Genomic DNA, 12,964 nt, shown 5'->3' on the forward strand with positions numbered 1-12,964 from the left:
CTGCACTTTCAAAGACATGTATCAAACATATTATGGGACTGGATATTATGGAAGAAGTGAAAGAAATTATGGAAAATAAAGAAGAGACTGCTGAAGATGATAATGCCAAGCACTGAAGAACACTGAGGAGTCTGGTTAAGTAGACTCCTTCTTAACTCCTTCTTAACCTTTCCAAGCTTCAGGAAAAGTTTAAAAAATGATTGAGAGCAATAAATAGGAAAAAGCTTGATGTGAATCAGAGGCTCAGTCAAGTTTCACCTTAGGGTGAAAAGTGAAAGTTAGTTGCACTGCGGCTGCTAAGTCACCTCAGTCGTGTCTGACTGCGTGTGACCCCATAGACGGCAGCCCACCAGGCTGCCCCGTCCCAGGGATTCTCCAGGCAAGTTGCACAGTTGTGTCTAATTCTTTGCCATCCCATGGACTGTAGCCTGCCTGGCTCCTCTGTTCATAGAATTCTCCAGGCAAGTGTACTGGAGTGGGTTGCTATTTCCTTCTCCAAGGGATCTTTCTGACCTAGGGATTGAACCCAGGTCTCTTGCATTGCAGGCAGATTCTTTACCAACTGAGCCATTAGGGAAGCCACCTTAGGGTGGTCTAGCCCTTATTCCATGGAGAGAAGGGTAGAATGGTGGGGACAATGTCTTCTTGGAAAGAGCTATACTCTTCCCTATCCTCCACCACCTGCTTTTTCTCTTGCCATGACTCTTATTTTCTAATTCTTTCATCACCGTCATGGAGCACTAAGCAACAAAGTTGGCCCATGGTTTAAGAGAAATGCAGGAAAAGACATCTTTGGTCCATTTTGTAACTTGCAGGGTTGTCCTTTCTCTTGGATTTCTTGCCTGGGTGTTTGATATGCTGAATACTAAGTGATAACTACGTGCCAGGCACTGTGCCAAGTGCTTTACCTAAATCATCTCATGTAATCTGCACCAAAAACTCAATGAAATCCATTTCCGCTTTTTTTAGACAACTGCAGCTTAGAGAGGTTGTGTGTTTCTTCACACAACGGTTGATCTTAACATTCCATAGGTATTATCCCTCCAACTGGGACTATTATGAATCATGGAATCAAAAGGATGTTTATTTTTATCAGATTGGGAGGGAACCAAAAAATGCCCAAACTTTGGTTGGCATCCATGCAGAGGGATATGAATCAAGTTCCTTCTCATTGATTGCCTGTAAGTAACATCTAAGCATTCTTGTCTTTGGGTCTGAGAATGTATTCAGACTCCAAGAATTTACCTCCGCTTTCCATGGGGCCACATTTGGGAATCACCCATTTCATCTACATTCTACTGGAAATACATGTCACTAAGGTGTTCCGTTCCTGGAACAACAGGAGTGAGCTGCTGGCAAGTCACTTCTTGTCTCCTAATGTTGTTTCTAACACTTTCATGTCTGTGCATGCGCAACTTATGATTGACTTGTTTCTACCCAAGAGTTATCTGCTCCCAAATTATTTCCATATTTTGTAGACTGTAGTCTGTAGAAGTCTAACTGATGAGGCACCTGCACATGAACCCAGTGAAAAATCTTGCATCTAAACGGCTTAAGTAAAAATATCCAACTCAAAGGCACCAGCAGCACAGGGTGAGATTTACAAACACAGCTAAAAGGAGAAACACGGCTTCTCCTTTGACAGGTCAGCAGGGTTGACACACCAATGCATTTCCATGATGCATACATCATCTACCTCCCAACTGGAAATTCAGTACAGCAAAGTGTGTATCTGAAAATAAATTAAAACATGAGATATTGAATAATTTCATAAATTAGCACTTTGGAAGAAAGAGGTACATTTGAAGCTCATAATGCTTAATTCAGCTTCCAGGGATCTGATCAGTTCTTCTCTTTATTTTTTAAAATTATCTTTAGCCTTTTTTCCCTCTATGTTGCTTCTTGATTCAGTTCAGTTCAGTCGCTCAGTCATGTCCGACTCTTTGCAACCCCATGAATCGCAGCACGCCAGGCCTCCCTGTCCATCACCAACTCCCGGAGTTCACCCAGACTCACGTCCATCGAGTCAGTGATGCCATCCAGCCATCTCATCCTCTGTCGTCCCCTTCTCCTCCTGCCTCCAATCCCTCCCAGCATCAGAGTCTTTTCCAATGAGTCAACTCTTCGCATGAGGTGGCCAAAGTACTGTAGTTTCAGCTTTAGCATCAGTCCTTCCAAAGAAATCCCAGGGCTGATCTCCTTCAGAATGGTCTGCTTCTTGATTACTTATATACAAACAACACAGATACACTCTCCCTGGCTAACTTTTAACTCTACATCTTTTATGTAATAGTTACATTCCTCTAGAAAAGAGGAATTATTGCTACTTGCCCCCTAGCATCCAATTAAAGACACAGTATATGTATTTCTCTAAGAAAAAGCCTGATAAATCAGCTTGCAGAAAAGGATTCATTTCAGAAATACTGCACTTTTCCAAATTACTTTCAGAAATACTGCACTTTTCCAAATACTCTACATTTCCAAATTCAGAATTCACTTTGTTCTTTTCCCTCTGACTAGTAGAATTTATTCTGCTTAGCCAATGTCTCAATGATGAAAAACTGAACTTTGATAACTGATATACCATACAATGGAAGCAAATGGGAAAAAAATCTTAGGAGCATAGAATTCTTGCTTGTGAATGTCTACAATACTTGAGTTACTGCTAAACCAGTAAAATTTGTGGTTCCTGGAATGCTGATACAGGTTTGCTGAAATCCTTAATGGTTTGCCAGAAACTTAGACCAAGAGTTTCTAGAGGAAAGACCTCACTGGCAGGTATTAGATAAAAGGTGCCTGGTCTGGACCACCCACCTTTAAAAGGTGTGCAAATGTATCAGAAACTGTCTTCTTCATGCAGTTATGTTTTATAGTTGTTAACTCCTTTCCATAGAGTCATGGGGCATTTGCTACTCAGAAAATCCGCCTTGAGACCTCATTGGAGACCCTTGAGACCTCATTGGAGACCCTTCTTCCTTTCAGAGATTAATTATAAATTTTTCTAAAGGCTTTCTCAGACCTGCTTCTGAAGAAGACTGTTCTTCATGAGCCCACCAATGCAAACTTTGACTTAATTGCTGGTAGAATCGCCCAAAATCAGATTAAAACAAGTCCATTAGGCTGGAGACATTATTTTTGTTTCTTTCCAAAACTGTACCATGTCTAATGACATAGCCATATTAGCCCAAATCAAAGAGCCAGACCCCTCATATACATCATGGTATTACAATCTGCTGGCAATACTAAAGACAAAGATGACAGTCATTCAAACTGCTTTGTTCTTGAAGCACACATACCCCATGACCCAGCATCCTTAAAGCTTTGACAGTTCTTTTAAAAAGCAGTGAAAATTACACACACAATAATGATGGTAGTCCTTAAAGGAAAAAACGAAACAAAACAAAAACTGGAGGCATTTTATAGCTAAACAATTTTATTGGCTTTTTGTGAAATAAAAAACAAAACACAAAACAAACCACCATAGTTAAAGGCCATAATCAGCGTCAACCAAATGAACCAGCCACTTGGTTACAGTAGCTGATAACACTAGTGGATATTATTGCTTATACCCCAGGTTCATTTATATGTCCATTACATTTTGGCAAGATTACAATCACATGGGAGCTTTGGTTGTATAAATTCAACTCTGACTATTCATCGAAAACTCAACTTCTACCATTCTATGATGGGACAGATGCTGATTCTTCCTCTCATTCTGTTTCCTTTCTCCTTCCATTCATGACTTACAACCTATTGACCCAAAATTAAGGTAGATGCATTTACAATCATCCCATCCTTCCCAACACTACTGCCCAGTCCTTTGTCATGAGAAAGTGAGAACATTTCTGGGCCTGTCCCAATTTTGCTAACTAGTATGTATCCACGGCCAGTAATAAGCGCTTATCTGTAATCTGGATAGATTTTCAAATATATGTGGTTGTTAACATTGGAGTTTGGACTCAACTGTCTCTTTTCTAACTTCTGAAGGCTAGAAAAAAAAAAAAAAAAATCAACAGCTTTTAGTATCATTAAATTGACCTCTGAATAGAATAAGCCCGAGCCTCCACCACACAACATCCCAAAACAGGTATGGAACTTGGCCTTAAGATGCTCTGTGTGAGTGCTGTAACATTTTAATTTACAGAGAAGCAGTGATTGATGGCCTCTCAAAAGCCCCCCTGCTCAATACTTTCTATTTTAACACTGAAAACTCAGAATGACAAAGGGTCAGAACTAACTCACAATAGCACCATTTCCTAGACTTCTGGAGTAAAATTCCCGTCTGCGTTGGAGAATGCAGTGACCTTAGACGACCCAGCCTCCAGCTTTGTGCCTTCACAGGCCCTCCAACTGAACTTCAGCAGGGGTGGGTGGTCTGCCTTGGTCTACTTCTGCAGCGACGTGAATTTTCCCTGGGAAGAGTTAAAAACATGGGTCTTACAAAGTGAAGTTGGCCGCAGGTGAGAGACCTGAGGAAGCCTGTTTCTGGTGGGGAGATGTGACAAGTCTGCAGATGAGGGGACAGAGTCCGGGGACCCTCACCCTTGCCCATCTCGATTCAAGTCAGTGGCAAAACTGCATGCAGAAACATGGCAAGATCAAGGAACACTGAGAGACGGACACCTTCATACAGCAATCCAAACACCAGCGCTCCTGTGGTGTCTTTTGTATTCAGGTCCACCAGAGAGTTTGCCCTGGATAATGCTGGGATTTAATAAGCCCTTCTAATGATTATAAAGATTATCCTCGTAAATCTAGACATTTTAAACAACAGAAGATTTGATATCACTATATTTTACATGGCACATATAACCATATAATTACTAGCACTTACATAGCAAATATTGTAAATACACATTCTTGGAGTTGACTTGGTAATTATACCAGTGTTATTCGGCAGAACAAAGATGAAACCCTCCCTAACTTGTACTTTGGGGAATTTCATTCCAACCCTTTACTTCACGACAAAAGGATATCCCTCTAATTAAGTAATAATGCTCGTGGGCAAAAAGAATCGCAGGGCGACTTCATGGTTAATGTGTGTCCTGTAAAATAAAGTAATACACAGTATTTTCATTTACAAGAGACCGTATAAAAATATTTTCCAATTTGGAATTTGAAACATGAAAGCTGGATTTTTTTTTTTCCTTTGTATAAAAAGAAATGAGATACCAGACTAAAGTTTATTAAGCCTTCTAACAAAAAATATACATATAAGTTTAAGGAATGCAGTGAGCGTCAACTTCCCTTTTTGTCCAGGCTCATTGATGGTGAGCTTGTGCTTTGATCCCAACAAAGATAAATGCACAAAAGTGGAGGAAGATCAGTGCCTGAAACCTGAACTACATGTTATCTCTAAAAATAAGACTCATTTTACAGTAGTGCTTTTGAGTGGCGTGTCAGATTTTTGATTTTTTTTTTTCCTCTTCCACCTCAGGCGACCGCTGGAGATGAATTCCAGAAGCACCACTTTCTTCTCGAGTGATGTTTATTTAGTGCAATGTCTTCCTTCTCTCTTTCCCTTTTCACACGCTGGTAGTGGTCTTCTTCCTTCAGGTACCACACAGGAGGCCAGCGGTGCCTCTCAAAGTATTCCTGGTTGTCTGGGGAAGAAAAGGTGCAGATGATGATACCTGCTAGGTTCTGTGCTTAGGCTTCTCTGAGATGATTATCACGTGCATCCTCTCAGCTAACCAATGAGCAGGGACGCTGAGTAGGGCCAGTGGCAGATAATGACACGAAAGTTTGGAGAGGTGGAATCACTTGCCTAAAATTACACAGCTGGACACAGAGAGCCTGAACCCAGGTCCCTTTGCCTTCCCAGACAAGGGTGAAGCAACAAGCTCTGCTTGCTCTGCAGCAGGGCACCCTGAACGACCCCTCTCCCACCCATCTCCACATAAATCCCCCCAGCCATGACGTTCTCCAGAGAGAATATCCAACATACAATTCCTTGGGTCATGCATGTCACGTGAATCTGTGACTGCCATATGGCCACAAGGAGTTCTCCGTGAGCCAGGGGCTGTCCATGTTTCTTCTCAAGGGCAGCGAAGGGAAACCCCTGAGACACAGGTGATGAGAACTGGACAGATGGGGCCCACACAGCCTCACCTGCAGATTTCGATTTGATCTCCTTGCGGAACTTGGAACAGACACTGTTGTAGTTGGTGCAGATGTGGTGCAAACACCAGGCGGCCAACTGGTGGGCATTGTGAAACTGCAGGGAAGTGACCGAAAGGGGGTCAGACCTCTATTTTCTCAAGTGGGACTACAAAGAGATAAAAAGTCATGGTAGGGGTCAAAGAAATAAAGGGCCCAGATGACTGCTTCAGAAACCTGCTGTTTTGACTTGTGTTTTGACTTTGGCCACGGTTTCCACACCAGCCACATCCAAGTGTTTGGCCTCCTCCTCTCACCTCTGGGATATGTGCACTAAAAATAATCACTGTATCAGGAGTTTAAAGTCTGCCTTGCCTCTCTCCCCCTCCCCTCACACCTGCCCTCTAATGATAAGTGGCCATGGCCTCTGGAAGGCACCAGCCTGCCGCAGAAAGCAGCGATGTCATCTCTGTTTAAGGAAGCCTCGGCAACAGAATCCTCCGTGTCACATGTCAGAGCTCAGCTGGCTGGGGCCAGTGATCTGAAAGAGGAGACTGTGGCATGTGTGACTGTCCTATACCTGTCCTTTTGGTTACATAAGAAGACCAGGCGATGTGGGCAGGGAGGGAGGGAGCCAGACACTCCATGCACTCGCTCCTTTCTGAGAAGATGCACAGGACCATGGCAGCTGAGGTAGCTGTGTCTGCAAAAGACCTGATGCACGAAAACCCATGGTTAACTCCCCAGCTTGTCCCCAGATTTGGAAGGGACACGTCCCTCAGTCTTTCTGTCCAGGCCTCTTTCGGACATCCATGCTATTGTCTGTTACTCTTAGTGCTTCTTTGGGCAGCTGAACCCCTGAAACCCACAGCATGCTTCCTCTGAGGCCCCTGTCAACGCCCTGAGCAGAGGCCAAGAGAAAAGCCAACGTCCCTGGAAACTAATTCAAGAAACTCTCTGCAGATCACAAGCCCAGCAGGACAGACAATTTTAGCCAGTGCTTCCAACTTCCCTTGATAGTAGATTTCTCCCTGAAAGTCAGATTAGAGCAGTGCTGTACTGGAGTTGGCTTGTACCTGCCTGAAAGCGTCACTGGGTGCAGCTCTTTGCGACTCTGAGCCCAGTGACTTTGAGTTGTTACAAGTTGGGAAGGTGGGGTATTTACACCATGGAGACTGGAAAATGCAACAGATCATGGTCTTTGCTATCCCCAAGCTGATAGTTAAATACTTATCAGTGCATCCCTGGGTTAGAGTCTAATGAATGAGCTAAGATACTGGAGGCTCCATCCTAAATGCCTCCTCCAAGGCTTTTCAGAGCTTAGCAGGAATGATTTTATTTCCTTCCTGGGTTATGTGTGGGTCAGGGGAGGGAAGAGGGTGGGAACAGAAAGTAAAAAGATAGACACAACTGCTATATTACCTCCATCGGGCTGGGCTATAGGAGATTCTGGGTCATTTGATTATTCTCCAGGAGGAATACTTACTGGAGGGGCACAAGTCTTAAGTTCTCCCCTAGTCCTGTTTCAAAACACCCCCAACTTCCAAATGTGGACGGTCAGTGTTGATGGGGGCTTGTTGATTTCACTGCAGTTGACTTCTGCTCTCAGTTTTAACTTGTAACCTCTATGAGGTTGTTTTTCACACTGGATTTTAATAATTTGTGCTTGTGTTTGCTCCTCTCAGTGGCTTCTGATGGCCCCAAGGGCAGAGAATCTACATGTCCTCTTATCTAAGGTGGTGCCTGGTAGAAGGGGAGGAAATAACAAATCCTTGTTGGATGTTGAGTCAGAAAGAGCAGGTTGCTGTGAAGTCCTGATCCACATTTTCCCCTCTTGAACATCTCTCAGGCCTACAGTCAGAGTGGCCTGAGGAACATGTGATGTAGGCCTGCCTCCTTGTCTTCCTCGGTTGACAAATTCCAATTTGAAGTGTCTGACGTAAGATTTAGTAAACCACTGCCCTAACCAAGACAGGGAACAACGAAAGCCAAACCCAATAGTCAGACAGAAGTCTGAAGAATTTATTCTTAGTTCCTTCAGAGCGTAAACACATGGCTTGTAAGTCTAGGTCAGGGATTAGATAACTCTGCCTACGTGCCTTGTATTATGAGAGGATTTCCCCTCTTTGATGCTCTTTCTGAAACATTCTCTCCTAGTTGTTTCTCAAAATAATCAGTAAAGTTGACAGAGGGTGAATTACCATCCCCATTTCCAACCGATGAGGAAATGGAGGCAGTGTTCAACTTTGTGCCTTAAATAAATTACACAGAGACAAAGCCAAGACTGATCTCTGACCCTCTCTAGAGGAAGAGGGCAGTATGTGTTGGGATATGGAATCACAACATCAACAGTAACAAGTGCTGATGTTAAAAAAAAAGGAAAACCAGGAGAGCTTCAGTGAGACCGGAGGCAAAACGGGACTTCACGGAATTCTAGAAACTGTCTGATCTCAGCCAATGCATGTCTGAGAATTCAAAAAATGGACAGAGGCTTCCCCTCCCATGCCCTGAGCTGTTCTCCCACATGTGAAGCTGCTGCCTCTGGAGGGGCGGGGCACAAAGGGGCTGGTGTGGGGGCAGGGCCCTTGTTGTTTTTTCAAATGAAGCCCAGCAGGGTGAACAGTGCATGAAACTTAAAACTTTCAGATCTTTTCTGTTGCACACAGCAGGGGGCTTCTGTGACTGATTGGTGACATCTTTATTTGTTCAGATGCAACAGTGGAATGTTTTATCAGCGTTAAATGAACTGGTTGAATACACTGAAAAGGTGAAAGGCAAACTGCTACAAACCTGGGCCAATTCCAAGTAAGAGAGAACTTCCCCATCGATGCCCACACCACTCATGGCGGCCTTGGTCAGCTCCTGGACGGCGTGCTGTTCTGGGGAGAAGAGGGAGCAGGAGAATGTTAGTGCCTGGAGGCTGCCATCTGGGGTCACCTCCGAGGGGAGGAGGTAGGGGGCACAGTTCCATGGGCACTGAATCAAGGGCCCTCTCTGATGTGTGGCCTTTCAGTATGGCGAGTCATGGCTCGACAGTGCACTGCAGACTCTGGGGACACTTGTTAGCCTTTCTGGAATAGCCAGAGTCCTCCAGACCACCTCTGTCCAGTATGGTAACTACTGGCCTCCAGGGACTATTTAAACTTAATTAAAATGAAACAAAATAAAAAATTCAGGTCCTCAGCCCCAAACTAGCCACATTTAAGTGCTCAGTGGTCACGTGTACTGGCCATCATGGACACAGAAAGTCTCTATCATTGCAGAAAGTTCTGTCTGAGAGTGCTGCTCTGGGCAGGCTAGGACCTGCCTAGAATCCTCGAGACTCCTGTATCTTCCTGCTCAATGGTTTCCTCATTCATATCACTCCAATTCTCAATACTCTCTGACTGTGGAGAGGCTAACAGTAATGAGTCCAGATGGGGAATTAAAACTGCTAATGCGTACATGTGTCTCAGCAGCAGCAGACGAGGGACATGTTGTTCAACCTCTGAGATTCTGCTGGGGCGATCTTCAGCCACAAGTCACACAGATCTAGATGGGACCGTCGTTTCTGCTTAGAAGCTGGGTTCTAGGATCCTATGCTGAATTCAGACTCTGGTTCTGCGACTGAGCTGCCTTTTGCCTCTGTTAGGCTGTTGCCTGCCTCTGGCCTTGACATGAGTGGGTACAGTCTTGACCCAGCATTTCCGGCTCCTTGATGCTTTTTTTCATCTCTAGCATCACATTTAATTTTTTAGTATACTGTCCAAACCATGCTTACTTTCTGCTCTGCGTTTATGTGCTTATTTGTTAGTCTATATGTCTCTCACCTAGTCGACGTGGTCTCAAGTTTGGGATGGTTTCTTTGGCACAGCCTTCCTCCGCTGGATTGACAAAGAACTATTTGTAACTAAATCTTCCAGAGGAGTCACTGGGTTTTAAATCTTAGGTAACTCCAAAGTGTTAAATGATGGTTGGCTTGCAGGGCATTTTCACCCCAGAAACTGATTTTTAAACACTCTGTTCCAAACACTCTATACTTACACTAAACAGCAAATACTATAGAAATGATTAAAGGAATCATCTTAGAAAGATGTATATTAAATAATTATAACCATTAATAATAGCATTTACTAAGAAAAATAAACATACATAGACGTCTGTAGTTAACACAGGAAGGTTTCTTTGGGTCAGTTTCTTTCCTGGAGAAATCAGTCCCATGTTTTCATCATCACCCTTAATATTTAAGCAAAAATGGCCCTCCTTCAAGATTGACCACAAATCCTCAGATTTGGCTCCAAATTACTTTTGATTATGTAAAACAGTTCAGTTTATCCTCAAAGGACAAATACTTATAAAAACTGGATAGTCAAATGGCTTGAGGTTCTTACTTATGAAAAAAAGAATTGCCTTCTGTAGCCTCCTAGAGTTAGTATTGAAAAAGCAGCAATACTCATTTGAATCTATGACTTCAGGTTTATTGGTTAAAAAGAGTTTAAAGAATGAATAGCAGGAACTCCCCTAGCTGTCCAGTGGTTAGTACTCCATGCTTCCAATGCAGGGGTTGCATGTTAGATCCCTAGTCAGGGAACTAAGATCCCACTTGCCATGCAGTGTGGCAAAAAAACAAAAAGAAAATGAATAGCAATACTATTTCTTGTTATCCAGCTGGTGAAGAAGGAAGGTGAGGAGAAAACGTTGATATCCAGTTGGCTGAGCATGGTAGAAACTTGGAGTGCAGAGAAATAAATCTTGTTTTTTTTCTAAAGATACTGTCAGGAAGTCAAGGGCAGGTGTGGCTGGTTGGTTTGTTCATACCTTCATTTTCATTTAATGCTTCAACAGACTTTTACTGAGGACCTCCTATGCTCAGGCACTTCTCTGTGTACAGAGGATATGCCAGTGAACAAAACAGGCACTATCCTGCTTTCCTGGTTAACAAGAGTCAACTAAATGTAGCACCCTTACTGCTAATCAACAACTCTGGTAAATGAAACAGAAGGTTTAAATTCAAGAAAAGGGTATTTGAAAGCATATATCTTATTTAGATCTACTTTGGCTTACTAACTGAGCAAATCGAGAAATGATACATAAGGTTCTGTGAAGTTAAATCAAGTCTCCCTTTTTTTCTCTTTTTCCCAAAATGATCTTGACAATGTCAGAACATTTTCTAAAATAGCTTTAAGAAAACCACTTACATAATGCTCACTAGGTGCCAGACACTGTTCTCAGGACTCTCTCTCTTTATATATATATATAATCTCTTAACTCATTTAATCTTCATAACAACTCTATGGTAGAATATCATTATCCTCATTTTAAAGAGAGAGAGAAAGCTGAGATACAGACTAATTAAATCAAGTATGAAGTCATCCAGCCAGTAAATACTGGAGCCAAGATCTGAACCCAAGTGATCTGGATCTGTAGCCTATGTTCTTAACTACTGCCTTCTGTATGTGTCAGCAGGACCTATACAAAGTAGGTGCCTAAAAAAACAGTTGCTGAATTGAACTGGGGCTGTTTGATACATTTGATCAGTTCATATCACCCTGTACAAGACAGTCCTATGTTGGGTGATAAAAATTTTTATTCCCAGGAGGTATTATTTTTTGCATACATGTCATTTTGATAAATATGACAGTCAGATACCACATGGCCCTGAGTCATCAGCCTTACCTGCAAGTGCAACCAAGTGTGGCAGGCAAAATCTGTTTGCCAAGGCAATTAGTTCCAGTGGGTCCAGGTCCAAGTTAGGTGGCAAGTGCTTAGTATAGAGATAATCCAGGACTGCCTGCATTGACATCTTGTTTATGTTTGGGAGATATACCTGAAATGGCATTTGAAAAGGTAAGTTCTGCTGAAGAAAGCAGTGGGCACATTTTCAGGCTATACTGCTTGTAAATATCCCCGCCATGTGATTCATTATTAGCAAGTCTGGGACACGTGCTCTGAGGCTGTGCGGAGAAGTCACTCACTATTTACAGCTGTAAACATAACAGTTTGATTTGTGGATGACAAAAGAGTGGGGCTGCCTGACAAAGCCTGATTTGGAATTTTTAAATAGCTATTTGGGCTTATAAATCAGACAAATGGGCTGTAAATGTATGATGACATTATAGGCCCTCCTTGCCAAGTACCCTATAATACTCTATTGTGGGGAAAGAAATCTCCTAGCAACATGACAGGTGTTGGGGGGAGCTGCAGACCGCACTGTTGCTGACACACAATAGAGCCCAGCTTTCTAAGATGTCAAAAGAAGACGATGAGCAACCAGCCTAGTTGCCACAGTGACTGGCGTGATTCCAACGTTCTATCAGTAAACGCTAGCATGAAATCAACTATACATCAATAAAAAATTTAAAAAGTATGTGTTAGCATGGTATACACACTTTATTTTTCCTGTGGCACAACCACATAGATTTGGAACTACTGGAAGATTATCAGGTATCAGTAGATGCAGAGAATCTAGAGAGAGCTGGGCTTGGGACATCTTGGGGAAAGGCTGGCTATGAGAATTGTTCCCTGGAGGATCCTGCTAACTTCCTCCTGAGCACGTGTAGTTATGGCGCATATTCATCCAAGCTAGAGTCTGCTGAGGGGCCAGGGGCTGCCTGGGAAGTAGAGTTCTGAATGGCTGGGCCTGGATCAACAGGGATACACACGTTATAGCAGCTGTTCTTCATCTGAGGTTTCCAACTGAACGAGACGTGCCCTGGCATCACAGAGAATGGTGCCACGAGTACTCGCTACTGGAATGATGATAAGAATTAACCTAACAGAAGGCCTCCTATGCACAAGGTACTGTGTAATAAGCTTCCCACATGCATTACATTTTGATCCTTATATCCTCCCTAGGAAGGAGAGACTATTGTTTTTGCCATTTTAC

General features: G+C 43.0%; 1 protein-coding gene across 9 annotated transcripts in view; it reads right to left on the reverse strand.

Annotated features, from left to right (window-relative positions):
• Window positions 1-3,411: 3,411 nt before the first annotated feature.
• The window catches only part of RHOBTB1 (Rho related BTB domain containing 1), a 141,815-nt gene continuing 132,262 nt past the window's right edge, over window positions 3,412-12,964 (reverse strand). For 7 of the 9 annotated variants that reach the window (XM_027530980.1, XM_027530979.1, XM_027530978.1 and 4 more), the window contains 4 exons: window positions 11,755-11,905; window positions 8,890-8,978; window positions 6,112-6,217; window positions 3,412-5,603 (listed from right to left, as the gene is read on the reverse strand). In XM_027530980.1, coding sequence (XP_027386781.1) covers window positions 5,434-5,603; window positions 6,112-6,217; window positions 8,890-8,978; window positions 11,755-11,905 — 516 coding nt within the window. In that variant the 3' untranslated portion in view covers window positions 3,412-5,433. The other 2 variants (XM_027530982.1, XM_027530983.1) reach the window with 2 other exon arrangements.

The sequence above is a fragment of the Bos indicus x Bos taurus genome, chromosome 28 (genome assembly GCF_003369695.1).
Source record: "Bos indicus x Bos taurus breed Angus x Brahman F1 hybrid chromosome 28, Bos_hybrid_MaternalHap_v2.0, whole genome shotgun sequence".
Lineage (NCBI taxonomy): Eukaryota > Metazoa > Chordata > Mammalia > Artiodactyla > Bovidae > Bos > Bos indicus x Bos taurus.